This window comes from Histoplasma capsulatum (assembly GCF_000150115.1).
Source record: "Histoplasma capsulatum G186AR genomic scaffold supercont2.14, whole genome shotgun sequence".
NCBI classification, from domain to species: domain Eukaryota; kingdom Fungi; phylum Ascomycota; class Eurotiomycetes; order Onygenales; family Ajellomycetaceae; genus Histoplasma; species Histoplasma capsulatum.
This window is the reverse complement of record NW_025544814.1, coordinates 43,763-68,651: the sequence shown is the minus strand read 5'-3', so window position 1 is coordinate 68,651 and position 24,889 is coordinate 43,763. Positions and strand designations below refer to the sequence as shown.

The window sequence follows — 24,889 nt, the reverse complement described above, 5'->3', positions numbered from 1 at the left end:
TGAAACATGATATAGCAGCAGTTATAGCACAAGAGGCGAGGAGGAGGAAAGTAACGGAGGGCTTCGGGTTAGGGCTTGAGCATTCTAGATTGATCACGTGTCGTGGGCCAAGGTTAAATTAAGGTTTGATACCCCTGAATTTTGTGGGGGTGTCTAATTAGCTTGTGCGGTATCACTAGTCTAATATATGGTTGCATAGGTGTCAGACGGCCCTGCTAGGCTCTGCCCTCTGCCCTGTCTGGAAGCCGGAACCAAGCTCCAGCCACTATATCCACCAAAAACCTCCCGGTATCAATTGGGATTTTACTCGGATTTCTCTCATTTCCTCTTCTCTTTGTTCAAAAATATGTCTCCAAAGTGAAGAACAGCATGTATTTTTGTATTTAAGACTTCAATAGCTAGAAATGTGTGAGAAAAAGAGGTAAAATCATGAGTATAAAATTCCTCAAAAACCTGCAGAGATCTTGCGGATGGGCAGATTTCACCTCAATCAGATTCATACTTCTTGGCATATCTTTCTTCTCCCATATTCCTTTTAGATTTCATAATAGGCTAGTCTGACCTGAGAGAGTAGATTTGGGGGAATCCTTTATGATATGTGCATACACTTTATTCTTCATCAGTAATCGTCCTCGTCAAGGGGATTGCAGAGCTCATCATAAGTCGGTTCTGATAAGAAAATATGGAGGATTAGAACGCTTTCTCATGCAAATTTGCGGTTAGGGGGGAGACAGTGTGAATAGCCACAGGAAATCGCGTATGCCAAGAACAAGAGCTTAAAAAAAGAAAGAAAAAAAAACCCCCCCAAGACTTACACCCTTCTTCGAAATGGTCGAGTATCCAGCAAGCGGCCGAAAGGTAGCCGCAAGCCCAGTAAACATACATCCGTCAGCCGGGCACAGAGTTTCCCAGTGTTCTTGGTTCGAGTCACCAAAACACGCTTCTCTTCCTCTATTGGTTCGGAACTGATCAGGTTTGAATACTCCTAGTTAACGGATTTTCGCGCATTTCCAAAAAAAAAAAAAAAAAAAAAAAAAACTTTCGAGAAGTTGAGAATTGACTCACTCTGATCGCTTTCAGGAAGCCCTCCGTAGCAATCTCAATGCCGATTACATACTCAGAATTGGGGCCGTCGATGTCGAAATGGCGAATCTCTCCATCGGGAGCCTCTTGGTCCTCATCTTCATCATCATCGTTGGGAAACTCTCCCATATATCGTTTCGGTTCCCAGTAACGCCGAATGTATTCGGTCCTTAAGCCTAGCAAGCACTCCATAGGCCCGGAGCTTGTTATATCCTTTTTTACGTAGGCAGATATCCGAGTTAATTTTCGAAGCTCGTCGCCATGCAATGCCCACATGAGGAATTGGTGCGGAACCAGGTCAGTAGGTACACCATGGCCCATATCTCCGGTTGAGCTGGGAGACAAAACTTGAATATCAGGGTGACTCCAAATAAATCGTCGTTGATCTCCTCGCGGTTCAAATGGGGATGCGGCTGAACTCCAAAGGAGCCGTTGGCCGAAAGGGCGTTCGGATTCTGGGACAATCCTTGCATCGTGAATAGAAAATTTGTCACCTATCAAGAGAATATAAGTAAATCGGGTGAGACTATATATGCAGAATGATGGGAAATAGAGTTGGGAGCACGTCACTTTCAGTGGCGGGGCTCTCTAAGATTCCAAAACGAGAAATGATTCCATCCTGAATAAAGACACGGTTAGTCTTGATGAAATGATGATTCCGTGTAATACTTTGAAAAGGGGCGTTTACTTCTCCAGCTTGCCCAACTAGGCCAACAAGGTAGTGATCCTCGGAGACCATGAACGGCCTATGATTTCCTGCACAAGAGCCTATGGAAACATGCTTCCCGGACACAAAATTGACCTGGGAATCGCGTTAAGTCAGAAGGACCCAAAATGGCTGGCGATGCTAGTGTGATTATAATCTATCCATGTTACACTTACCTCGATACCTTTCACAGCTGTACAGGCATGGGCATCTAGAAGATCCATCACAGGCATATATAGGACAAGCCCTGAAATCCAATCAGAACTTTCAATGGATAAAACATGCTGATGAGCCCCCCCAGTTGCTGCGTCACGTCCAAAAGGCCGACGGCTTGTCCTAAAACTAACAGTCAAACCCATCAGGTAATCGTCACTACTCCAGAAGGTCTCCAACAAGGCGGACCGACCGTTGAATTCCTCCAGAGTATGTAACCACTGTTTGCTAATGGTTCTAACCTCCATGTCTGGCTGTGGATATTTAACCATTGGTAGCTGAAATATCTGGTTTTGTTGCAGTACCGAATTGAAGTCTTCATCAGTTGTGTCCCTCCGTTGGTGAAAAGACAAGAAATATTTTTCTGCAAGCTGCGCGCAAGCACACCAGATGCGTCTCCGGTTGGCGATACCCAAGAACGGACCACGCATACCATATACCGGCATAGTCGCCTTGTTCAGCCAAAGGTAGAGGTTCTTATAGTCTAGGTCAGGGACATTATCTTCCTCAACAAGCTTATGTAGCTCCCAGAACCAAGGCATTCCCCAGTACATAAGCTGTTTCCACAATGCGGGATGGCGAGTTGTTCTATAAACAGGCCACGATGCTGACATCAACGCCCGGGTTGAGTCTCCCGGAAGGAAGCTAAGAATGGAGTACAGAAGGTCGAATGGTAATTCGCCAAATGGATCTCGTTTCACTTTATGCGCAAGCGACAAAGAACTCGTGGAGGTACCTTTGAAAGCCTTTTCTTCTACTAACTTCCGAAGGATCTCTTCGAAACCAGGGGTTGCCGGATGGGTGACAGAATACTGGAATGCACCTTTTCATCAATATATACCCTCGAACATTCCTCAAACAGGAAGAATGGCGTACCTCTTCTCCAGGAACACAATCCCAAAATTGCTCTACACCAGTAAGGTTTCCGTAATCAATTTCCAGATATCGTGAGTATTGTGGAGAAAGCCCAAGCATAACGTGGTAAAGAAGATCCTTATCAATTTGACCTATTTCCGTAGAGCCTGTAAGAACCCGGATGAGAATTTCGAAGCAGCACCAATGAAACGGAAAAGCTGAAAGATCGCTGAATCCATAGCTGCAACAAGTTAGCAGAGTGTAGACGTCACTAAAGCAATAATATCTCTTACCAGGTGACCCAATTTTTGTCCAGCGAATTGTGGTTTTGAGGAACATTTGGATCTGACAAGCTTATTAGCTTGGTCGTGCTAAATGGAACTGCGGGAGTGTATCTGCATACCATCGCCTGACGAAAATTCAACCGCGTCCTAGTTTGCACAAATTAAAAAACTTCATAAAGCAGGTTTGCAGAAGAATCCTAGAGCTTGGAAGGAGAAGACATACAAAATCAGAATACGTCCCCTCGCCCGAAATGTAGGTCCTACGATGGCTATTAGTAAAAAGGCACCGTCGAATAGATACTTCAGGGAATGAGCTGCATACGCACTTGCTAAGTCCCATCGCTGTAGGGTTGTACCCGAGCACATGTACCACCCGAAGCCATTTAGTACTCTCTTCGCTAACGATGTCTGGATCGTAGCCACGGTTGCCGTCCATTTCCCTTTGGATTTCCCAGGAGTCTTCATCTTCCTCCTCAGATACTAGCACATTCTCACTTTGTGTATATTGTGCCGCATTTTCATTTCCCAATTGTTCACCGGCCATAGCCAGGCCGCTGCGTTCACTCTGAGCCTGGAGCTCCTGAATTTTCTTTGCGATTAATCGCTGGCGCACTTGGCGCTGTTCTTTTGACTTGCCTCCAATCTCAACTTCGTATAAGGTGCCGCAGCACAATGAACAATATATGTCGAAAGATCCCATTTTGCCAAGTGAGATGCTTGCTACTTTGGATGAAGGATGTATCAGAACAGGCGAATAGTTCAAAAATGATCATCAACAGATTTGAAAGATACTTAAAAGTTGAAAAAATCATGAACAGAAACTCAGATGCGGCAAGGGAAACATGGCACCAGTCCGATAAACCGTTTCTTGAACTGAGGTCTGAACGTGAGGCAGCCGACAGACTAAACAAACATCAGCCAATTCAGATAGTTATCATTAAGCGATCAGGCATCAAACCCCACTATCGCATTTTTGTCCAATGAAACAACAACGACAATTGCCCGCAAAATATAGCCGGGCTTGAATAACTAGTGGTTGGTGTTTGCCTCGTTCCTGGCCGAGACTCCATGCTTCTTTACTCGCCATCGATATGGGCTTGAGGCGGACATCAGCCGGAGATATGAAAATTCCTACCGTTTTGAATAGTGGCAGAAACAAAGAGTACGTATTTGAATGAAAAAGAAGTAGCTGCTCACTTCAATGTCAAAGAACAATAATTATGCTTGGTTAATAAATCGGTCGACCATGCAGAGAGCTATTCCGGTTGGTACGGGGCCCGATCTCGTTCGTCTTTGGTCACCTAGTGGCATCAGGTAATCAGATCAGATGGCCAAGGCTGTTTACGATTTGACACCAAAACTAAGCAGTGTCAAGAATTGAGAAAATCACTATCTTTTGACCTGAGATATCTTAGACAGCTAATAGAGGTTGTGTCAATGATGTGGAATGCCCACTCACTTGTGTCACGCAAGAAGAAGGTGAAGGTTGAACAAGAAGTCAAGATGGGCACATTAGTGTCGAGAACAGCCTGAAGAGCAAGTGGTCAAGATTCTATAGAAACATATATATTTACCCTCTAATAGAAGTTACCCCAAATAGGCTCATCATCAGCTCTTTTCACCCCTTCCCATGGAATTCTTCCTTGGAGTATTCCAACTACAAAACTCACATGAAATTCTTAAATCTGTGTCATCAGAAAGCAAATGGGCAAGCAGAGATATATGGCTGAGCCATTCCAGATTTTTGAGCATGTTACCTCCCCTTTTTGAGCTAGATAGAAAAGCAACTGTATGCAACATTGAAGTAATTGTACAGATATTGCAGCACAGAAATATTATTTTTGCAGCAGTCACACATTCATACCAACTGAGGGGAAAACCTGGATGATGACATCAAAACTGATCCTGCAGCTGCAGCAACTCATTGCTCAAGATTGCCAACCATTTTAAACTGGCTTCCAATAAACTCCATAGTGCAGTTAATTACGCCGCCATTTAGAAGCCTCAGCGACGCAGAGTCCATCACCACCCTGGATTCACCATCAAGCAACTTTCAATCTGAGAATAATTTCCCAAAATCTTGACCATCTGCTTCAAAACACTATGTCCTCATCAAGATCAACATCAAGCAATGCTTCCAGGGACACCAGACACTGGAAGTCATGGCATCCACCACTTGACACAGTGACACAAAGTTGGGCATGGGGGACTTCCAAGGTGGTTGGCCGCTCAGTCAGAGATCAGTGATTTCCCATAGATGCTAGATGATTCAGATGCATTAGTGAAAAAGAAATGGATGTATATGGGCAAACATCAGGCAAAAAAAAAAAAAAAGAAGAGCGGGACAAAATGGAGACTGAAGTTCCTGAGAGAGAGAGGGCGTAGCGGGCGGGAGAAAAGGGAGGCAAGATTAGACGAGATGCGATTGCCATGTTAGTCGAGAGGGAGGGGAAATGAGGTAGCTAGGTCAATGAGTCCACAACAGCACCCGCGAGTGTGATCGCTGGTGTGATGTTCATATAGGTATCCTGTAGAATCCTGGAACATTGCACACGACTGCCTGGATCCATGCGGGGACAATTCCCATGTACCCCTTGAAGTTCAAGTGAAGGAGGGTGCAAAAAAGCGGCGACAGGGTGATACTGGGAACAGGCAGAGAGAGGTGATGAGCAAAAACATACAACAGCCGGGATTCGCTGGTGGTCACCCACCCAACTACTAACCGGCCGGCGAGCGGCTTAAGTATGGCTGAGCGGACGGGAAGCCCTGTTTTCCACTCCCAATGGTCGTATGTGATAGACACTGAAAGATGCTAAATAATAAACGCAGATCCGCAGTCGTTTGCTAGGCTGTTGATTTCGTATTTGACCATACCTCGGGTGTTGGTCGCAGCAGACGATCGGACCCCATCCAGGGGGTGTTGATGGGACTTTCCCCTGTATACAGTAGAACGTCATAGAGGAACGCGCCTAGCGTGCATCCAACGAATGGTGCAACAATTGGAACCTGGAGAATAAAAGATCAGCACTGGTAGAGCCTAACAGATTCCTGACACGAGCACTAGCAGGTGCAAAAGAGGATAGCCATACCCAAAAGTAATAATTCCCAGCAGACCATACCTCAGGGCCATATCCTACTATATATGACAGCAACCGTGGTGAAAAGTCTCGCGCAAGATTGATCGCATATCCCGTCTCCCAACCAAAGCAGGCACCTATGCCAAAGATCACGAAGAACAAACCCAATGGGGTGAGATTGCCAGCGCCATTGTTATTGTTGTCGAGCAAAGCAAAGATACAGAACATAAGGATCGCACTGGCGATAAGTTCAGAAAAAAACTGGCCTGTTTTGGTCAGGAAACTGACCGGATATGTACAGAAGATGCCCGCGGTGGAAGTTTCGAGGCCCACAGTACGGATACCAACGCCTCCTTCAAAAACATCAATAGCGGATCTATAGTTCCCATAGACGATCCCAGCGGCAAGGAATCCACCCAACATCTGAGCGATCACATACACGGGGAATTTCCTCCATGGGAATTTGCGAAATATGCAGTTTGCGAGAGTAACGGCTGGGTTTAGGTGGGCCCCTGATATACCTGAGCAGTAGGCCCCGAGCATCAGACCAAGCCTGTCAATTATGTCAGCTGTCAGCTGAACTGATGCTAGATCCAGGATCTTTTCATGGCAACTTTTTTCTCTTTTATCCCAGGTAGCTCAAGGGGGGGTTTGAGACAAAAAGCGTAAGAAGGTAACTCACCCCCAACCCCAATTGATCGACTGGTAATCTCCGTTCTTTCTATTACTTAGAATGACCTGAGCTATAGAGCCATCTCCGAAAAGAACCAGAATAAAGACACCAACGAATTCAGCGAACGGTTCTCGTAGCTTATATCGAATCCGATACCAGAGAGGCTGTTCCGCCTCCATTTTAGCAGCGTGGGCCTGTGCACCCAGAATTTATGTATGGAAGAAGGCGTTAGGGATGGCCGCAGCGCACGGAGTAGCGGCTGGGGAAAGCTTTGGCGGCACGGATGCAATTGGGATACCCCGCAGATGGACTTTGTTATGGGGTTGGTACACAGATTATGGGGTTGGTACACGGACCAAAGAAACAGAGGGTACCACAATTGATGCCGGTAATTGTGGAGTGAGTTTTGCCTGTCTGTTCCCGTTCGCTACGAGTCGGCATAGGGTACTTATAGTTAGTCCAACGCGCACGATTGCCACTCTGGAACATGGTTGCCACGCGAACGAACTGAACAGGAAGCTCTGGGGGTTATTCAAGTCACCGTTTGATCCGGGTAAACCGTACCGACCAGTCCCGTGGCACAGCGGCTGTTACAACACGGCCATAGCACAAAGATATCTTCTGTCCTACGAAGTCCCCCATCTAGTTGACAATTCCTAGGTAAGAGAGCCAGCTATCTCCTCCCGGAAGCGGCCATAAATAAGAACCCCCGGTGCCTCGGGGGTTTGAACTGCGCGCTGTCGGTCATGATAACCCGAGAGTACGGGGACGCTACTAGTAACACGGATGTCTGCAAGCCCATTAGTAATTCCGGTAGCGTGCTGCTCAAGCAACATGTAGATGCGCTTTGTGTGGCGATTGTAGCATCCGTTTGTCGAGCATCGGTTTGTCATAGTAGCATTGGTTTCTACTCGTAGCATCGGTTCGTACAGCCTCGGTTTGTCCAGACCCAGAGTCGATCAGGCCCCACGCAAATGCAGAGAGCAACGAATTGAAGACGAATTACCCTCACCCAATGTTACGCTGTACAACGCCGAAAACAAGTATATTATCGAGCGGGATTCCAAGAGATTCTTGTTTCTGAGGTTAGAATATGCGTTAACAGGGGCAAGGTTTGTAACAAGGTTTAGGTTCGGGACTAATGCGATGGTGGTTGCTTAACCTTCCACTGGTAAATCAGATCCCACTACAGCAGCCTATAGTAACAAATGTGTCAAATGGGTTTTTTTGATGTTTTCCACTGTAATTACTTAATTCCACTTACAGACACTTATTGATAGAAATTTATACTAGAAAGCACTGCATCTTGAATTCTCTAAGCACATTTTAAAACAGTGAATTTGCATCATTGTAGATAACATCACTAGATATCATCACTAGATATCATCACTAGATATCATTGCTAGGTATTATCACTAGGTATTATCACTAGGTATTATCACTGGGTATTATCGCTAGATATACAATTGATAGATATCATTGTCAATATATATATATAAATTGTGGTTTCCACACTATGGGCTGGTGGTTGTATAGATAATGGATTGAGTGGTCACATTTGCTGTGAACTGGACCACACCACCCACATCCATGGATATATATATATATATATATATCACTATGAGCACAATCATCCAATAAATGGTTATGTTGACTTTTTGATATGAATAATTTAGTTATCATAGTGCTAGCTTATTATATTTAGTGATGATATCTAGCAATGATATTTATAGATGATGATAGTTATCAATGATATACATCAATGATATATATATATTCCCATGGGTGTGGCCATTCAATCTACCACTATACACTGCAACCATCAGCCACAGCATAGTGTGGAAACCACAATTTATATATATATATATTGACAATGATATCTATCAATTGTATATCTAGCGATAGTACCTAGCGATAATACCTAGCAATAATACCTAGCAATAATACCTAGCGATAATACCTAGCAATAATACCTAGCGATGATATCTAGCAATGATATCTAGTGATATATCTAGTGATGTGGTTCCCACACTATGCTGCGGCTGGCGGTCGCAGTGTATAGGTGGTGGGTTGGGTGGCCACACCACCACACCCATGGGTATATATATATCACTATGAGCACAACCATTTAACAAATGGTTATGTTGGCTTTTTGCTATGAATAATCTAGTGATTATAGTGCTATCTTATCACAGTGATGATATATATTGAAGATGATATCTAGCAATTCATTGCTTTCTAATAATCAACACGCTCTGTTCAATTACAAATAGAATGAATATGGTTGGTGTGTGTACATTGTAACACTAGTATAAAAAAACCATTTGACACATTTGTCACTATAGCTGCTGTGCCCACATGCTAGAACTAGTTGATTCTTTCGACAACCCCCGCCAAAAGCCAATCTGCCCCAATCACTTTGTATGAAGGGCCTGGTATCAAAAAAGAACATCTGGTGTTGATGTAAGTCGTACAAGTAGCTGTTGCGCGTCATCCATTATATAGAGAGACCTCCCAGTTCGTTCCCACATAGACATTTCCCTCTCATACTAGCACCGAGATAACCCGAGATAACCGCTACCACTACCTCACTCACAGCAAACGCACGCCTTTAAGACAATACTGCTTCTGGCTGGCCGCTGAGCATGGGCAGCATCGGTCAGACTTTCTTGGGTTCCATCGACCAAGGGACGACAAGCTCGAGATTCCTCATATTCAGCGCGGCTGGAGACGTTGTTGCATCGCACCAGCTCGAATTCCGGCAAATATATCCTCAGCCTGGGTCAGTATACATGGCCACATACATTGATATCTGAACCACACGAAAATGGCTATTGCTATATCTATTCTACCTTGAAAGGGCAATGAGACTGATGAAGAAATTTCACAGCTGGCATGAACACGACCCCTTGGAAATAATATCATCCGTTGAAAAATGCATCGATGGCGCCGTTGCTTCATTTGAGAGCCAGGGCCACAGTATAAAGGCTATCAAGGCCATCGGAATTACAAACCAGCGAGAAACAACTGTGGTATGGGACAAAGACACAGGGGAGCCGCTCTACAACGCGATCGTATGGACAGACACGCGCACGCAGGCACTTGTTCGCAAGTTGAAAAAACGCCTTGGGGGAAATGACCTGCAGGCCCTCTGTGGACTTCCCTTGTCAACCTACCCATCTGTTGGCAAACTGCTGTGGATTATCGAAAATGTACCAAAGGCCAAAGAAGCATATGAAAAGGGAACCCTCGCCTTTGGGACCATTGATACATGGCTCATATATAAGCTCAACGGCGGAACAAAGAAAAATGTCTATGTCACCGATCCTACAAATGCTTCAAGGACAATGTTTATGAACATCACAACACTCCAGTATGATGAGCAACTCATTGAGTTCTTCCGCATAGATCGCGAGAAAGTCCATTTAGCCAAAATAATCCATTCATCAGACCCAGAAGGATACGGCTCCCTAGCTTCCACGGTCCTAAAAGGCTTCCGTATCACAGGCTGTCTGGGGGATCAATCTGCCGCACTTGTTGGCCAAAAGGCATTCACTCCTGGCCTGGCGAAAAATACATACGGCACAGGTTGCTTCCTGTTATACAACATAGGGGAAACCCCTGTTATATCCAAACACGGCCTCCTCACCACCGTCGCTTTCGACTTCAATGGGAAAGTTATGTATGCGCTTGAAGGGAGTATTGCCGTTGGCGGATCCAGCGTTAAATTCTTAGTAAACAATTTTGGCTTCATAGATAAGTCCAGCGATATAAGCGCTCTGGCCGAGACAGTGGAGGACAATGGTGGCCTGGTTTTTGTAACAGCCTTTAGCGGCTTGTTTGCCCCGTACTGGATGGATGACGCGCGTGGGACAATGTTTGGAATTACTACGTTCACAAAACGCGGACATGTAGCACGTGCGACGCTTGAGGCGACCTGTTTCCAAACTAAAGCCATTCTCGATGCCATGGAGAAGGACAGTGGCCATAAATTGACAGAATTGGCGGTCGACGGAGGCATGTGTAATAGTGATTTGACGATGCAGGTAAGGAATATGATTTGTTTCCTCTTCCCCTTGATATGCTTAGGCCACGCAGCAAATAACAAGCCACATATCTGTAAAACATTAGACACAATCCGATATCATATCTATCCCGGTTCATCGACCAGCAATGCGCGAAACCACAGCTCTGGGGGCTGCGATTGCTGCAGGATTGGCTGTTGGCGTCTGGCAAGGGCTCGAAGAATTAAAGACCATAAACATAGACGGCTGCACCGTGTTCACGCCCGCTATTACCAAGGAAGAGGCTGCTACCAAATTCTCTAGATGGGAGAAGGCTGTACAGATGTGCAAAGGCTGGGCTAATTGAGGGCTGTCATGTATTCTATTGCAAGTTTTTGTTGGGTTTTTGACCAGTCGTAGCCCGAGATACCACAATGCCAAGTTTCCTATTTGCTGCCACTCTCTCGCAACTTGACTCTCTATCAGCATCTATCTTCGTCACACTTCTCGCTAATAACAACGAAACGTAGTTAAAATAATCACCAGCAGGAAACCGAAAAAAAAAAAAAAAAAAAAAAAAAAGGCCACCTAGAAATCATGATACTTATGCGCAGGTAAAAGTACGGTGGAGCGGCCCAATACTTCTAGTTCTGGTACAACACGTGCAGTGCGCATAGTTCACCAGTAGCCCCCTGCCAATGCGTGGCGATAGGAATATGTAGTGATAAACATGCGAGAGAGACTTCTTGAGTTCTGTCGATCCACCTTGTTCCCAAATAAAACCGCCCACATCCACAGAAATCAATATCGTGCATCGCCGTTGTCTGGAAAAAGTTTTCAACGCGAGGTAGATGAACGTACATACATATGTGGATTGAAAATTTGTGCTCGACCCTTTCTATAAGAGTTAGAATAAGCTGTCGTCATCAGCAGCAGCAACGAACAATCCAGAAATCCCCACCAAAAAAGTGAGCCGATTGGCTCGAAATATTTGTCGGTGCTCTCGATTGGATTTGCGGTTCGTGCTGGCACCTTGAGCTGAAATGCCGCTCTCAAACATGCCGTTGACCCTCGGGGTCACCAAGCCCGAACGTCGAACCAATGGCAAGAAGTGTAGAAGGTGAGTGGGTGTGTATCAGGTCAGTATCGCAAAGGGAACATCGCCAGTCCGATCGAATACGCATCTTCCCGTCTGAGAACAAGCATAATTTAGCGTCTTCAACTCTCCGTGACTATTAAACGAATTGAGGGGCCTGCTCTGGCACGACTTAGTCAATAATAATGACATTGCCCATTGAACATGACGGAAACATAAGTACGCGGAAAAATGCCCAGTTCTAGGTGAGGAGAGATAGGCTCGGAAGGTTGTGCGCAAACTGTGCCCATAAAATTAATGTACCGGCATACAGAAAGCATGCGTGATGACGGCGTCCCATTATTCTAATCCTGTGGAGGCTGGAAGGCGAGCCAGTCGGGGTCTGTACGCGAATATGTGAAGTTTGTTGATACGAAATGAGTTTTCGGTCTTGCCCAGCTTTCAAGGCCGTTAGTTTCCAATTGCTTTGAGCCAGCGCTAGTTGTTGTAAGTGGAGGGTGGTGGTTTACAACGACCACGGATGGCCGCGGATAGTTGAAGAAGTCGAAGACTTCGTAATATTCAAGTTCATTTGATGCGGGGACTTTTACGGACGGTAGTTGGAGGGCTGAGGCAGATCTTCGGGCTAGGAGAATGCTGAGGTCGTATGCGTTTCTGTGAAGAAGAATTAGTTGTGACCTAACATATACTTGGTGAATTCGCGGATGAATTGAAGCTCACCGCCGCATATCCCTGAGAGATTTTGGTCCCGACGATTGGGGAGAATGTGATGATGAGGATGTAGGTGAAGTCAGAGCCACACGCTTTGCTTCTTGATACTCTTGTAGTATGCGCTCTAGAATCTGGGAGTATCTCTTGGCGACTCCCCAAAACTGTCCCATTTTCTCCAGTGTTGACAGGAAAAACCAGATGTTGGGATTAATATCGGTATTCATGACTGAGGCATCAACCAACAACACTCTCGCCGAAACCCACAGCGAGAAGGCAAAATGAGGCCCAAGAAGGTCCAACATCCCCGTATTAACGACATCTTGGACGATCTCACGTAAACTCTCAACTGCGGCAATACAGCGTTGCATCGCACTATACGACGGGGCGAAAATTTGTGAGCGTACTATTGGATAGGCAGCGCAAGAATGCAGTCGCAAGACGGAAACCACAAAGGCTGCATGAAGCATGATCCAATTAGATATCCTACTGGTGGGGCTTGAATGACAGAGTTGAGAAATCCGACTGTAACCGTCTGGTAGACTGTAAAGCCACCTGTCAAGCTCGCGGTCTAGTCCGCGATACGTAGCTTGCCATTTCTCGAAGTCCACCGGTGAGACAATATCAATGGGGTTGCGCAGGAATTTGTGGATACGACTTAAGATTCGTAGAACCTCACAGTGATAGGAGAAGCTACCCAGATTCTCGGCGTGGTTCACTGTAAACTCTGGTCTTCCGGGTCCAAAAAACCGTCTAGTTTCAACCGCTTGGTTTTTGGAAAATAAATCGTATCTGCAAGGTAACGGTCGATCTGTTTGCCGTTCATCAAGCGTAAAATCAGAGCCGGCCTCGACACATGCATATCGATCCAAGATGTATGTCATCCAAAACAACCGTCTGCGCCCTTCATTTTCAATCCAAGAAGTTGGTTGAGGCAGGGCAAACTCTTGTAGAGTGCCTACCGATTGATAGCTAGGAGGCCCAAGAGTCACTCCCCTCTCCGTCCCAAGCCCAAGCTGTATAACATTCCTCACTATCATGCTTAGCAGTGTCCAGCTCTGTGGCCCGTACGATTTGCCAAGTACATCCAACGCGAGGATCATAAGAGCCTGTAGCGCATCAATGTTAGTATTCTCGAAGGCATAGAGCAAAATCTTCTGTTTCGAGATAGTATCGTATTGTCCGCGCCATCTTGATGTTAAGCTATGATCCCTGTAAAACCGTAGTGTTGTCCGGACAATAGCATACAGAAGGACACGGCCAGCCTCATCTGGCACGGAAGATCCAAAAAGTCTATCGAGCGTCGCCTTTCGGTCAAGAATGGGACACCATGGATTGACGTGCTTGAAATATAAGTCAACAATCGTATACAGTGTACCTTGCGGCGGCAAATCTAGCTCAAAGATGGTTTCATGTAATCCGGCAATGGTTAAGCCAATAGCACCAGAAGATTCCTGGTTGCCCGTGCTCTCCAGAGCATTCACTTTCGTCAGAGATTGCACGGAAATTGCTCCAGGCGGCTGCGCTCTCTCATATTCTACTCCATCCACATGCCGATTCTCAACACTGGATGACGCCTCCCCTGACGAAATGTCAACTGGAGCAGATCGACGGAGCTCAGAATCAGGGGTGAATTTCCGAGTTGTTGGCAGCTGAGGCTGTGGAGGTGGTCGTGAATCCCGCTCAGATTCATGCTCAACAATGTGGAGCTCTAGACGCCGTCCTAGCAACTGCAACATGGCTTCGAGCCTGTTGATCTTCTGCTCGAGCTCGCGGCCGTATCCGGATCGAAACCCAGGTCGTTGCCTCTCCCTGTAGACACAGACGCGACTATTACGGGTGCACCAGCCGCAGCTGGGCTCTGCGCGGTCGCATTTAACTTTTCTTGTTCGGCATAGCTCACAACTCCTGGGCATACAAAGCAGCCAATGCTCACAAGGTTAGTTTTTGAGCCAATATGCTTCGGGGAAGAGAGATTCATGAGTAAAACATCCTCTTGAAATGAAGATACATACGTTGTTATCGTTAATCGCTTCCTCTTCCTCGAATCGTCTGCTTGTCCTTCTTGGGCACTCTCGTCTTGGTCACCGCTTACACCATCAGACATATAGCTCAACCCGGGCTGCCAGTCACTGTTGTTTTCCATTGTCTTTGGCGAAATGCTGCTCATGTTCAATCCGAAGAAGCTAAGCTCGCACCAGAAGCTAATCTCGCACCAAGAAAGCTATGTGCCGCCTTGATATTACATACTTCCCTCAATGGAGCAGAATACCGTGTAAAGCTTGAGAAACGCAAAATGGGCCTTCGACAAGTCATTGAATCTTCTTAGAATCCAAGCATGCTGGTGCGATGCTGGGTTAGCTCAGCCGAGAGGGGAACATCCTCAAAACGTGACCTTGCTCGAGGAGCGTCCGTAACCGCTAATTGGCCGAGTGGTTTTGTTGTTTTATTGGCCTGCTCCCACATGAAGCACCATGGATGTACAGATCTGTATATATTCATATCATCCTTCCGCAGCACCGCCCCACAAATTCACTCTGCAATTTCAGCCATAAAATTGAAATATCCCATCGCCAATTTCACATTATTTCCGACACTTCAACTACCCAGATTCACTCTCCGCATCATCCCAAGCTAGCACTAAAACGTTTAAATATTCAAAATCTAGCATCCCTAACACAAACGTATGGAGAAAGACCCATTAGTTCGAGAGACCGACGAGAACAAAATGTTAAAAGAGGAAACCAATGTTCTATGCACAAGATCAGACAATAAATATTCAATGTACATCTACCAAAAAACCGCGAATAAGGCCAAAACCAAGAGAAATAAACATTTTGAAATCGTTAAGAAAACAAACGTGAATTCCGTTCAAATCAAGCAGATTTTCTACCGTCTCATGGTCCCAACGATTCTCTTCACAGTTTTACTAATCTTAGACTGTTTGCCAGGGTTGTTCATCGTATATCTCCTCTGCGTCACGGACACTTCAGCTTTTGCCTTCGAAGTTAAACTCCGAGAAGACAAGGATGTGGTTTCCTTCGCGTCGTCTTCTTTTTTATGATTCATTTTCCCTGCTTCCAGGAACCGTCTCATAGCAGCTGGGGTCCTACTTGCGGCGCGCGCAGCAGAAATGGAGTTTAGCTTTTTGGAAGGTCGGTTGAGCTTCGTGTTGCCTTGCGGCTGCGTCTGGGATGGGGTCTTCGCTGCAGATCTCTGAGTCTTCTGTTTTGCGGGGGTTGTTCTCGATATTGTGGCGCGGGGTCTGACTTTAGATTTCTTAGTTGGAACTGATTTGGCTTTGACAGTAGTGATAGCAGAGGTTTTGGTCTTGGGCTTGGGTTTCGCTTTCGCCCTTTTATTTGAATTAGTGGCTGGTCGGGTGCTGGCTACAGCTTTCTTGATGCTAGGCTTGAGTGCTTTCGATGCTGGCTTGAGAATCTTTTTTCTTTTGTTGAGGTGCGACGTGGAGGATTCGTCGAGGACTTTCTCCCGTTTCCGCTTCTTACCCACTGCCGAAATTTTCCTTGGCTCTTGAGACAGGTTTGAATTTGTCTGCTTCTCGCTGCGGGGCCTATTAGAGTCTTTAGGCTTGGGGCCCAACACGCCACGACATGTCGGCACTCCACAGCGGCATTGCTGTACGTTTTTTTGAGAATAGGGACTGGAAAAAGGGTATGACAGTCAGTGACCCATCAAACCTGGCAAAGGCAAGGAGCAAATACTTACTCGAAGTTGTAATCGTAGGTGAGCTCTTCTCCAGTCATGATCCCATTTTCACCAGCGAATAGGGCCATGCGCGGTTTTCCGGCAACTGTCCACTTTTCCATCCTACAGTTCGGCTCGCAGGAATGATTAACGAACCGGGCAATGGAGCCCCGGGTGGCATCGATGATCATGTTCTGATCAAAATACATAAGATAATAACACTAAACGAATTCACAAGTCAATACACAAAAAGATATTCTTCCCTTGATAGCAAACAGGTATAGAGACAAACCTCATTATCCTTATACACAGTCCTCATGCGCCTCTCACACTCCTCCTGAGTGATAATCTCACCGGTGTACTCCACAATTATCTGGTTAGGCGCAAAAGTCCGATTGCTGCGTACCCCATATCCACGGTCCGCAGTTTTGATTACCTCAACGCCAATGTTATACCTGCCACCCATCTTGATGCGCTGGCGCAGCCCTTCGAAACTTCGATTGCCACACAGTTCAGCACCCAGTTTACAGTTGTTGTCATCACATTCGTAGAACATGTACCGATTCTGGCAGTTCTCATCACAACCTAACTCAGGAGTACACATGCATGTAGAACGCTCTCTGAGTTTGATCGCTTTCCATATGCAAGCCGCATCGCCGACGAATACATCTAGTTACCCACGATTAGTACCACTACAGAGGATGGGGGAAAATAATGAAGATGTGACACACTCTTATTAGTCTTCCGCCACTCATCCGGTTTCGGCTGGCCAGGGGGTAGTGGTGAGAATATATCAAAAGGCAACTTGAAATCTCTGCCATCCTCAATCAGCCTCTCTCCCGCAAACATCGGCAATGGGAAAGTCTTCTTCCTGTCCTCTGCATTCTGTTTTCCAAATTTAAGCCGGTTCTTCTCCTCTGTAAGCCTGGGATCAAAGTAACGATCCTGCCCCGCATATAGACCATGTGAAAGCCACTTCTTTTGCGTTGTCCGCTTGGGCGGCCGCGTATCGTCAATGGCACTGGTATCTGATGACTTTTTGGGGACCATAGCATCACCCTTAGACACGCGTCGTTTCTTCATAGCCGGACCATCAGCTGTAGATGGAGGCCTAGTTGAGAGAGCAGCCTTCTCACATACGACATCCCTCGGGCGTAGACTGGCCCGTCTATTTATGACCTTCAGTCTATCTTTACCCTTCAACATAGCCCCCCGCGACCTCTTCCCAGGTACCGGCGAAGCTTTCCCCACTGTCTCATTAGTTTTCTCCAACAGGACCAAACGCGAAGACCGTCTCCGAGACCCATTTTCACTACTTCCTTTCCCTTTTCTGCTCACAGCTCTTTTCCCCAACTCGTTTTGGCCCGATTGCGTCTCGTTCCCTTTCTTCGTGGTCTTTTGGTTCTGTTCCTCCTCCTCAAGTTCAACACCACCATCATCCCCCTCATGCAGCAGCGGATTCGAATGCAACGGATGATGCGTAACTCTCTCATCATCGCTGCTCATAATATGTCTTCGCTCCTCGCGCACCACACCGCCCCCTACAGCTATCACCAGCGACGAACGCGTGACGCGTCGAGAACGCCTCTCCGCAGTCACAGTCCCCTCTGTGTCATTTATCTCCACACCCATCACAGGAGTACCACTCATACTGGAAGATTCCGACAGACTCGTAGCGGGCGTTAGTAGATGTTGTTCGGTGGAAGTTGATGTTGTCAGTGCCGCATCGGAATCTGGAACGGAAACGGGTGGGGACGGGGATACCCCGGAAGCCCGCGAGAGACGCGCCATCGGTTGATTTTTTACGAAATCGTACCTTCCTCCTCCTGGGGGAATGGGGCGGGAGGAATCTCGTAGGACAGGAAAATAATTTCTTGCTCGATTCTCATGGAAAGGGAACAATTGAAAAGGTATACGTGTTGACAGCTGAGAGATGGGTAGTTGGCGTCTGCGGAGCGGGCCGTGGCGCTAAACACTAGGTAGACTTTCGCTACGCGTGGGTATTAACGGGTTGAAGCGCGTTTCATGGGTTGTCAGATGGGTATGTTTGATTAGAGACGGTAGAGGGGCGATAAACACCGAGAGAAAATGGTGTTAGGAGGTGGGATTGCGTGGAGTTGGTATAGCCGTGGCTTTGTCAGGGGTTATCCATGCAGAGAGGGCGCTGACCAGGCCAATCCAGCCCCTTATTACGATATCCTACACTGTTATACATATGTCGTCCTTCCTTACTTTGTGTAGCTAGTACTATCTCTACCGGCTCGCATGCTTTTTGCTCTTCCGATTCCTTCTCAGGACAAACGGGCATTTCTCAGAAAATGCCTCTGTGCTCACAATGGTGCGTGGTATGGGTGTATTCTTGCGATACAAAAACTCCAAAAACATAAGGAATCTATGAATGTAGTGTGACCGATACATCTCTCAATCGAGGTTAGGCTTGATATCAAGCGCCGAATGTAGAAAAAAATACTAAAAAGAAGCTGTTGAGACACAATAAAAAAAATTAATTCCAATTCAACATCGCCGGATTGGTATCAAAAAGTTTACCCCGTGAGGGGCCAATGAAGTTGTAAGTGTGAAAAGGAACAGGCATCCATCAAGCAACACGGGTATGAAGCCTAATTAATTTAATTCTAGCAACGCCATCGAACATCTCGCTCATATCGAACATTAGGGAAAATCACTTAAAAAGTTGGAGGTGGTGGGGTCGAAAATTAAGACCGGTTGGCATAAGAAAGGAAATAAAAGTGGTCAGGGAGAGAATAGAAGCTGTAAGTATAGAGACGGGGAATCACAAAGTGAATAACGATGATAAAAAAAAAGTATTAGCTCACGTCAGTGATGTCGCCTTCGTATCACCGAATTCTGTGATGCGGTGATTTTTGAAGGAAATGAAGATATAATATAAATGTGAAAAGAGCGTGGAGGTTTTCAGTACTAATGGATCAACCATTGGTGGGTTTATTTATTAGAGGCAGGTCCATTGGGAACTCCCTGCATTTCCATTCCTTCGCCAGTCTGTGCTTCCAGGTCACGCGCTCTGTACTTGCGCTTCTCGGCCTCAAAACGCTGGTCCCCTTCTTCGTACCGTCTCTTGAACTGGGCATAAGTTGGGGGTCGAGGCCGCAAAAGCACGGCGATCCAATTCCTGAGAATATTGCCCTGGGTAAATGGTCTGTGTCGATCTTCCTTGGGAAACTTATGGGAATTAAGGTATTCTCGGGTCGTTTCGCCTCTGCCCATTAAAAGGAAGTGATATGCCCAAAGCGACGCGGGGTATGGTGCTGCGAGGAGGCCGTATAAAAACATGGCAAAAGGAACCCGGCATTTGGAAATGGCTTCACTGAACGAGATTCCCTCTTGGTTACGGTAACCAAGACAATGCCCCAAGCTTGCACCCATAAGAAAGAAAGACAAAATCGTTCCAGAGCTGACAAAGGTGAAAAAATAGCGATAGTTGCGGCGCCCAACACAATTGTTGAGCCAAACACAGTGGTGATCTAGGGTTTCAACGCAGTTGTCGCAGACACGGCAATGATAGCAGCGCGGAGGCCGCCAGATATTACATGTTCTGCAGTACTTCACTGGAACATCCATGGCCGCTACGTCTGATGTTGCAAGCTTTGTCATCACCCAATCATTGGAAGGCGGTCCAGGAGTTAATGGATCTTCGTTTGGATCGGCTGGGGGCATTGGGTGCAAATTTCTTGGAAAAATCTGGGAATTGGATGTTAGATTCGTAATAGACATGTTAAACATCTCAGGGACGGAGAATAGTTAGATCTTACTCCTGGATCAACAACAGAGGCATGAATGAAGGAAGAAAAGCAGAGAAGGAAGAGGTACGCGAAAATAATAGGTATCGCAGGAGAAGCATTGCGCCATAGCCATGGAGCTCTATCCTAAAAGTTAGTAAACTATTCCCTGAAGATAATTCCGCAACTTATACTTACGAATATCCGAAGAATAATGCAGCGGGCAATACTACTATGATTCCCGTCGCGATATTGACTGGTTTATCACGGGAATTCTGAAACCTGCCTCCACCGCAAAACACTGTGTTTCCCGCAAAGTATTCATAGTTCTTCCCTAAATTTGGCTTGTTCTCTGCCTTGAATCCCTTTTGCAATACGGAACATGGAGTGGACGCAGCTGAGGAGAGTCTTTCATGGTTCCTCGAGTCACGCCGATCAGGGCCGTCATTTTTGCCAGGCATTAGGAAACCAGAACCAAAAGACATGGGTGATTTCTGTGCATTATCCTGTGGGCTGCTGGGCTTATTATAATTCTTCCCCAAGTTGAGGTTTGATGGTGTTGCCATTTGTGGCCTATCGTGGAGTAACCTTACACTCTCACCAAGGCTTCGCACGGTTGTATTTCCTGTAGGGCTTGCATTTGACGTTCCACGATCTGTAATAACAGGGTCCGTGAATTCGGTACCTCGTGATGGCGGCGGGAGTTCGTTGTCGTGAGAAGAAGGCCCGCCATAGAGTATTGTGTGGTTCGAGAGCAGGCTCCTTCGTTTCTGGCTACCAACATCGCTCATGCCATCTTCAGTTGAGGTGGGAGGGCCATGGTGCTTGGGAGTGTTTATTGGTCGTCCACTGCGTTGTGCTTGCAGCCTCTGCGAGCTCATTGGACGGAAAAACCCATGGGCAGTCAGCGAAGGAATGTGTGTCCTACTCATTCGGCTCGAGGAGCTTGGGGGTCGACTCGTCCCTTGATTGGTCGCAGTCATTGAATTTCTGGTTGGGGGAGGACCACGTCGGGAGGCCGGAGGCTGCGACCATGCCGGCTGGGAAGAAATCGCAGTGGGAGGTCGTGAAGTATCGCCATCTTCTGAGGCTATATCCGTCATGTGGGTGGAAATATAGGAAACAGGCCGAGGCGGGTTGACGGCATGATCAGGCATAGCTCCAGGCTGTGGGTTATGCAGATCATCCGACGCAGCAGAGCTTTGTCGATTAGCCATTTTTGTTATTTAGGAAGATGAATTGGAGAATAGGCACTCGACATAGTGCCGGAAGAACTGGGTGGATGGAGGAGAGGTGGTCGATCGAGGACTCGTATTGATATTTTTAGTCAGGGGCTCAAACCTCGACGGATTTGGGAACAAAGGAAGGGCGTGTAGATGAGGACTCGAGCGCAACAACAATATCACCCCTAGAGGAGGCTCACCACGGAGGAAAAAGAGTGTGTGTAATTTATCAGCAAAAAAACCCCCATAAAGCAGAAGTGAAGTTGTTGTTCTCTAGCTATCTCATCGTCGCCCTGAAGTTTCCTTCCCTTAGCTGTGGAAAAGAAGCATTACACGTGACTATCTCGCCATGCCGCACGTCATGTGACAGCCGGCATTAGCTAAGCCGAGTAAACCGACATTCGTTGCTTCAAAGGGATATAATATCGAATCACACTTACGCCCTCACCCTCGTCCATTACTATACAACGACCCTTCTGTTGACCCAATTAGCTCAGTAACCGGGGTACGCTATAAAATGTCGTCGATTGCCACCACTTTTGCCCGCCGCGCTGCTCTAAGACAGCCTTTCAGAGCACCCGCCACCATAAAGCCAATCCGTCGCATCTCATCCAAGATCGAGGAGGCCGGCCTTAACAACGCCCCAAAGAGAGACCCTGAGCTCTACGTATGCTGCTGCTCCCTATCAGTGTATAGAAACCTCTGACTGATTATTATCTCATCTGCTATTGACGGTATAGATCCTCTTGGGTATCATGGCCGGTGCTTTCGGTATTGCTGGCTGGTACCTTGGCAGCTCTCCCACAACCATCACCTCGGAGAGCAACATTCGAATTGGTGAAGCTGCTATGCCCTGGGAGCAGGAGGATGAGTCCAAGGCCAACTACAAATACCAATACCACCCCCATGGCGACACATCGAAGCCGCTCAAGAAAGCCCCCAGCGCTCTGAATGAGGTTATCATTCCAAACGTGACATTGCCAAAGGTGCTGTCTATGTATACATAGAAATATCTGACTGGTGTTTGGAAGTATTGCTAACTGTTTCGATATATTGCAGGATCTACACGACCGATTCAATAAGTATGGCAAAGACGACTATTGAGATAAGAAGAGGCACCGCAATGAACGAGTGATTTGCTGGTAAAGCAAGCGAATTTGTATTGCATAATTGAGAAAAAGAAGAAGCTGGGGTCGTCTGTTGGCCATATTTTTTTATAACAAAATACAATCTGAGAGGAACAGTGCCCTTTGTAAATAATTGTTCTGACATTTTTCCATATAAATCTCCTCATCGTCCCAAGTTGTATCTGTCAAGCTCACTCCACATCATCCTGTATTTCTATGTCATACGCGTGCTGGGTCGCCTCCTCTTTACTTATTTATTTATTCAATTAAATGTTGGGAAAGCTCAATCCTCAAATTCGATAAAAAAAGAAGAAATGGAAATAGAAAAACAATGCAAGAGAACGGTACTGAAACATGTCTTGATCGGCATATCCTCAAAACAAAAACCTGCTACGCATATTTTAAATGGCACATTATATAATATCGTATTTAAACGACAGATATTAGACGGAAAAGAGGAAAAAGAAAAGAAATAGGAGGAGAAGGGGCGCCAGGAGCGGGGAGAGGGGGAAGCTGAGGGTGGTGATGGAAAACAAAAATACACTCGTCAATTTCCTTCATCCTTTTTCGTAGCCTCATTGCCTTCACTTGCGGGTCTGGGCTTACCATCGTCCTCCCGTTCTACAGATTTCTCATCACCAGGGACGGATGCAGGTTTGTTAATAGGCACCTCACCTACCATGCCGCCTTGGCCTGCTGTTTCGGGATTCTGTCCCTCCGCATCGGGGTGGTAAGGGGCAAGTTGTTCCCCATTAACCTCGCGACCCTGAGCATCGATTATTCGTGTCTTGGTTTCATATCTGGTTTCAAATGAAACGTTGCCATTTTTCTCCAGCATTGCAACTTGCTCTTCATTCAAAATATTTCCATGCTGATCACGATATACCACTGAGTCGAGATGGGTAGACGCTAGGTTTTGTCTAGGGGTCACCAACGCAGCATTGTCTCCTCCTTCCGCCTGGTCAACAACCTGTTGCTGCTGCTGTTGCGACTCGGGAGTTGGTATTGCCTGTACGGATTGTGTAGTTCCACCAACAAAGCTTGCTTTCTGATAATCAGCTAGCTAAATACCGACAGTCCAGTTAGCAGCCACCAATAAAGAATAAGAGAGTACGTCACCCCATTGCCACACTACAACAAACTTACATCATTATGGAAGAGATTACAATCAAAATCCCAAGAATCAAGAAGCTTGGCTCTGCGGCATGCAGCTTTAGTCCAAGGGTTACCATACGCCAAGGGCGAGAGCATGGTGAAAGTCACAATAGACAAAACAACGAAGAGCACCATGAATATCTTGCCAATTACACGTTTGCTGCTCACCATGCCAGACAGACTGATTCTGTTGACGCCATAGTCGATGACCTGACAGAATGCAAGGATGGCAAAGTATAAAGACGGGAAATAGTGATGAAGGAAGAGTTGGCGGGCCATAAGATAGAAAGGGAAGTAGTGGAAAGCCCATCCTAGAACAGTTTGGCCAATCTCATAATCGAATCGTTTGAAGGTGACGTTTTTATAATCATGGCAGCTGCGTTGCCACCGTAGCGTGGCAATGGCCTTAAAAATGACATAGGCAATGATTGCAGTAGTTGAAGACCACCAAATAAGGGGATTCCCCATCAGGTAGATCTGGCGGTGCTCTCTACTCCAAAAATTAATACCGCGTAAAAGAGTTGGCCACGAAGGAGGTCTGGAATCCCAAGCATGTGAATCGAGCAGGCCTGCGTTCGTTGTCCACATAACTTTCTGAAGTTCCCAGAATTTGCCCAGGAACCCAGGAAGCTTGTAATTGACCTTCTCGGCATCTGGTCCGAGCATTGGATGGTCATTTTGCTCAACATACCAAATGCTATTGGGTAAGGAGCCGCCTTTGGCGCATGTAACTTCCTGCTGCTCAAATCCCCATTCTGGAAGCTTCACCTTATGCGAAAATAGAACGCATCCTGTCATCACATGGACGAGTTTGAATTTCGTCTGGATTGTGCGGATGCGCTTCTGCGCTTCGTCACCATCGGACATTGATCGGACAATTTCAACGCGGAATAAGTCGTTCGCATCACCGGCAAACCCTTCATAGCCATAAGCAGATACCTCATTCTGCCATTCCTCTTCCGTTACGGGTGGGCGTACATCATGGGAATGAAGTCTTCGTTGAGTGCTTGTGTGATAGAGCTTGATCACTGACCCGTCTATGACGTGGTTAGCAGTCAGGTTATCCCAGGCAGATGGTCCCTCGATTTCTCCATATTCACCCAATGGCTGAGTTTGGTTTTCCATGATCCAGATGTTGTTTTCATCCTTATGGGGATATAAAGTAATCTGCTGCTGCTTGCTGCCCTCGGGATACATAGAGTTATGCGAATGCAAATACCCT

General features: G+C 46.5%; 8 protein-coding genes across 8 annotated transcripts in view; 2 read left to right on the top strand and 6 right to left on the bottom strand.

The window, feature by feature from the left end:
* Positions 1-690: 690 nt before the first annotated feature.
* HCBG_07670 (F-box domain-containing protein) lies at positions 691-3,841 on the bottom strand (the record flags this gene model as incomplete). Its single annotated transcript, XM_045434719.1, has 6 exons — positions 691-775; positions 1,118-1,577; positions 1,654-1,702; positions 1,966-2,814; positions 3,261-3,288; positions 3,468-3,841. 6 exons carry the CDS (start codon positions 3,839-3,841, stop codon positions 691-693), a joined length of 1,845 nt encoding a protein of 614 aa, XP_045284025.1.
* A 1,762-nt stretch (positions 3,842-5,603) lies between these two features.
* Positions 5,604-7,070, bottom strand: HCBG_07669 (aquaporin; the record flags this gene model as incomplete). The annotated part of the gene is made up of 4 exons (XM_045434718.1): positions 5,604-5,783; positions 6,016-6,147; positions 6,261-6,771; positions 6,901-7,070. 4 exons carry the CDS (start codon positions 7,068-7,070, stop codon positions 5,604-5,606), a joined length of 993 nt encoding a protein of 330 aa, XP_045284024.1.
* A 2,466-nt stretch (positions 7,071-9,536) lies between these two features.
* Positions 9,537-11,262, top strand: HCBG_07668 (glycerol kinase; the record flags this gene model as incomplete). The annotated part of the gene is made up of 3 exons (XM_045434717.1): positions 9,537-9,673; positions 9,782-10,937; positions 11,023-11,262. 3 exons carry the CDS (start codon positions 9,537-9,539, stop codon positions 11,260-11,262), a joined length of 1,533 nt encoding a protein of 510 aa, XP_045284023.1.
* Positions 11,263-12,335: 1,073 nt separating this feature from the next.
* HCBG_07667 (uncharacterized protein) lies at positions 12,336-14,869 on the bottom strand (the record flags this gene model as incomplete). Its single annotated transcript, XM_045434716.1, has 3 exons — positions 12,336-12,645; positions 12,712-14,607; positions 14,715-14,869. The coding sequence occupies 3 exons, from the start codon at positions 14,867-14,869 to the stop codon at positions 12,336-12,338; spliced, it is 2,361 nt and encodes a 786-aa protein (XP_045284022.1).
* Positions 14,870-15,588: 719 nt separating this feature from the next.
* HCBG_07666 (uncharacterized protein) lies at positions 15,589-18,198 on the bottom strand (the record flags this gene model as incomplete). The annotated part of the gene is made up of 4 exons (XM_045434715.1): positions 15,589-16,363; positions 16,429-16,628; positions 16,700-17,076; positions 17,139-18,198. The coding sequence occupies 4 exons, from the start codon at positions 18,196-18,198 to the stop codon at positions 15,589-15,591; spliced, it is 2,412 nt and encodes an 803-aa protein (XP_045284021.1).
* A 1,170-nt stretch (positions 18,199-19,368) lies between these two features.
* On the bottom strand, positions 19,369-21,379 carry HCBG_07665 (palmitoyltransferase erf2; the record flags this gene model as incomplete). Its single annotated transcript, XM_045434714.1, has 3 exons — positions 19,369-20,124; positions 20,196-20,304; positions 20,361-21,379. 3 exons carry the CDS (start codon positions 21,377-21,379, stop codon positions 19,369-19,371), a joined length of 1,884 nt encoding a protein of 627 aa, XP_045284020.1.
* Positions 21,380-21,834: 455 nt separating this feature from the next.
* HCBG_07664 (uncharacterized protein) lies at positions 21,835-22,836 on the top strand (the record flags this gene model as incomplete). The annotated part of the gene is made up of 3 exons (XM_045434713.1): positions 21,835-22,052; positions 22,126-22,371; positions 22,445-22,836. The coding sequence occupies 3 exons, from the start codon at positions 21,903-21,905 to the stop codon at positions 22,487-22,489; spliced, it is 441 nt and encodes a 146-aa protein (XP_045284019.1).
* A 223-nt stretch (positions 22,837-23,059) lies between these two features.
* The window catches only part of HCBG_07663 (dolichyl-phosphate-mannose-protein mannosyltransferase 1), a gene marked incomplete at both ends in the record, with an annotated part of 3,063 nt that continues 1,233 nt past the window's right edge, over positions 23,060-24,889 (bottom strand). The window contains 2 exons of the mRNA XM_045434712.1: positions 23,060-23,575; positions 23,659-24,847. Coding sequence (XP_045284018.1) covers positions 23,060-23,575; positions 23,659-24,847 — 1,705 coding nt within the window. The remainder of the gene's footprint in view (positions 23,576-23,658; positions 24,848-24,889) is intronic.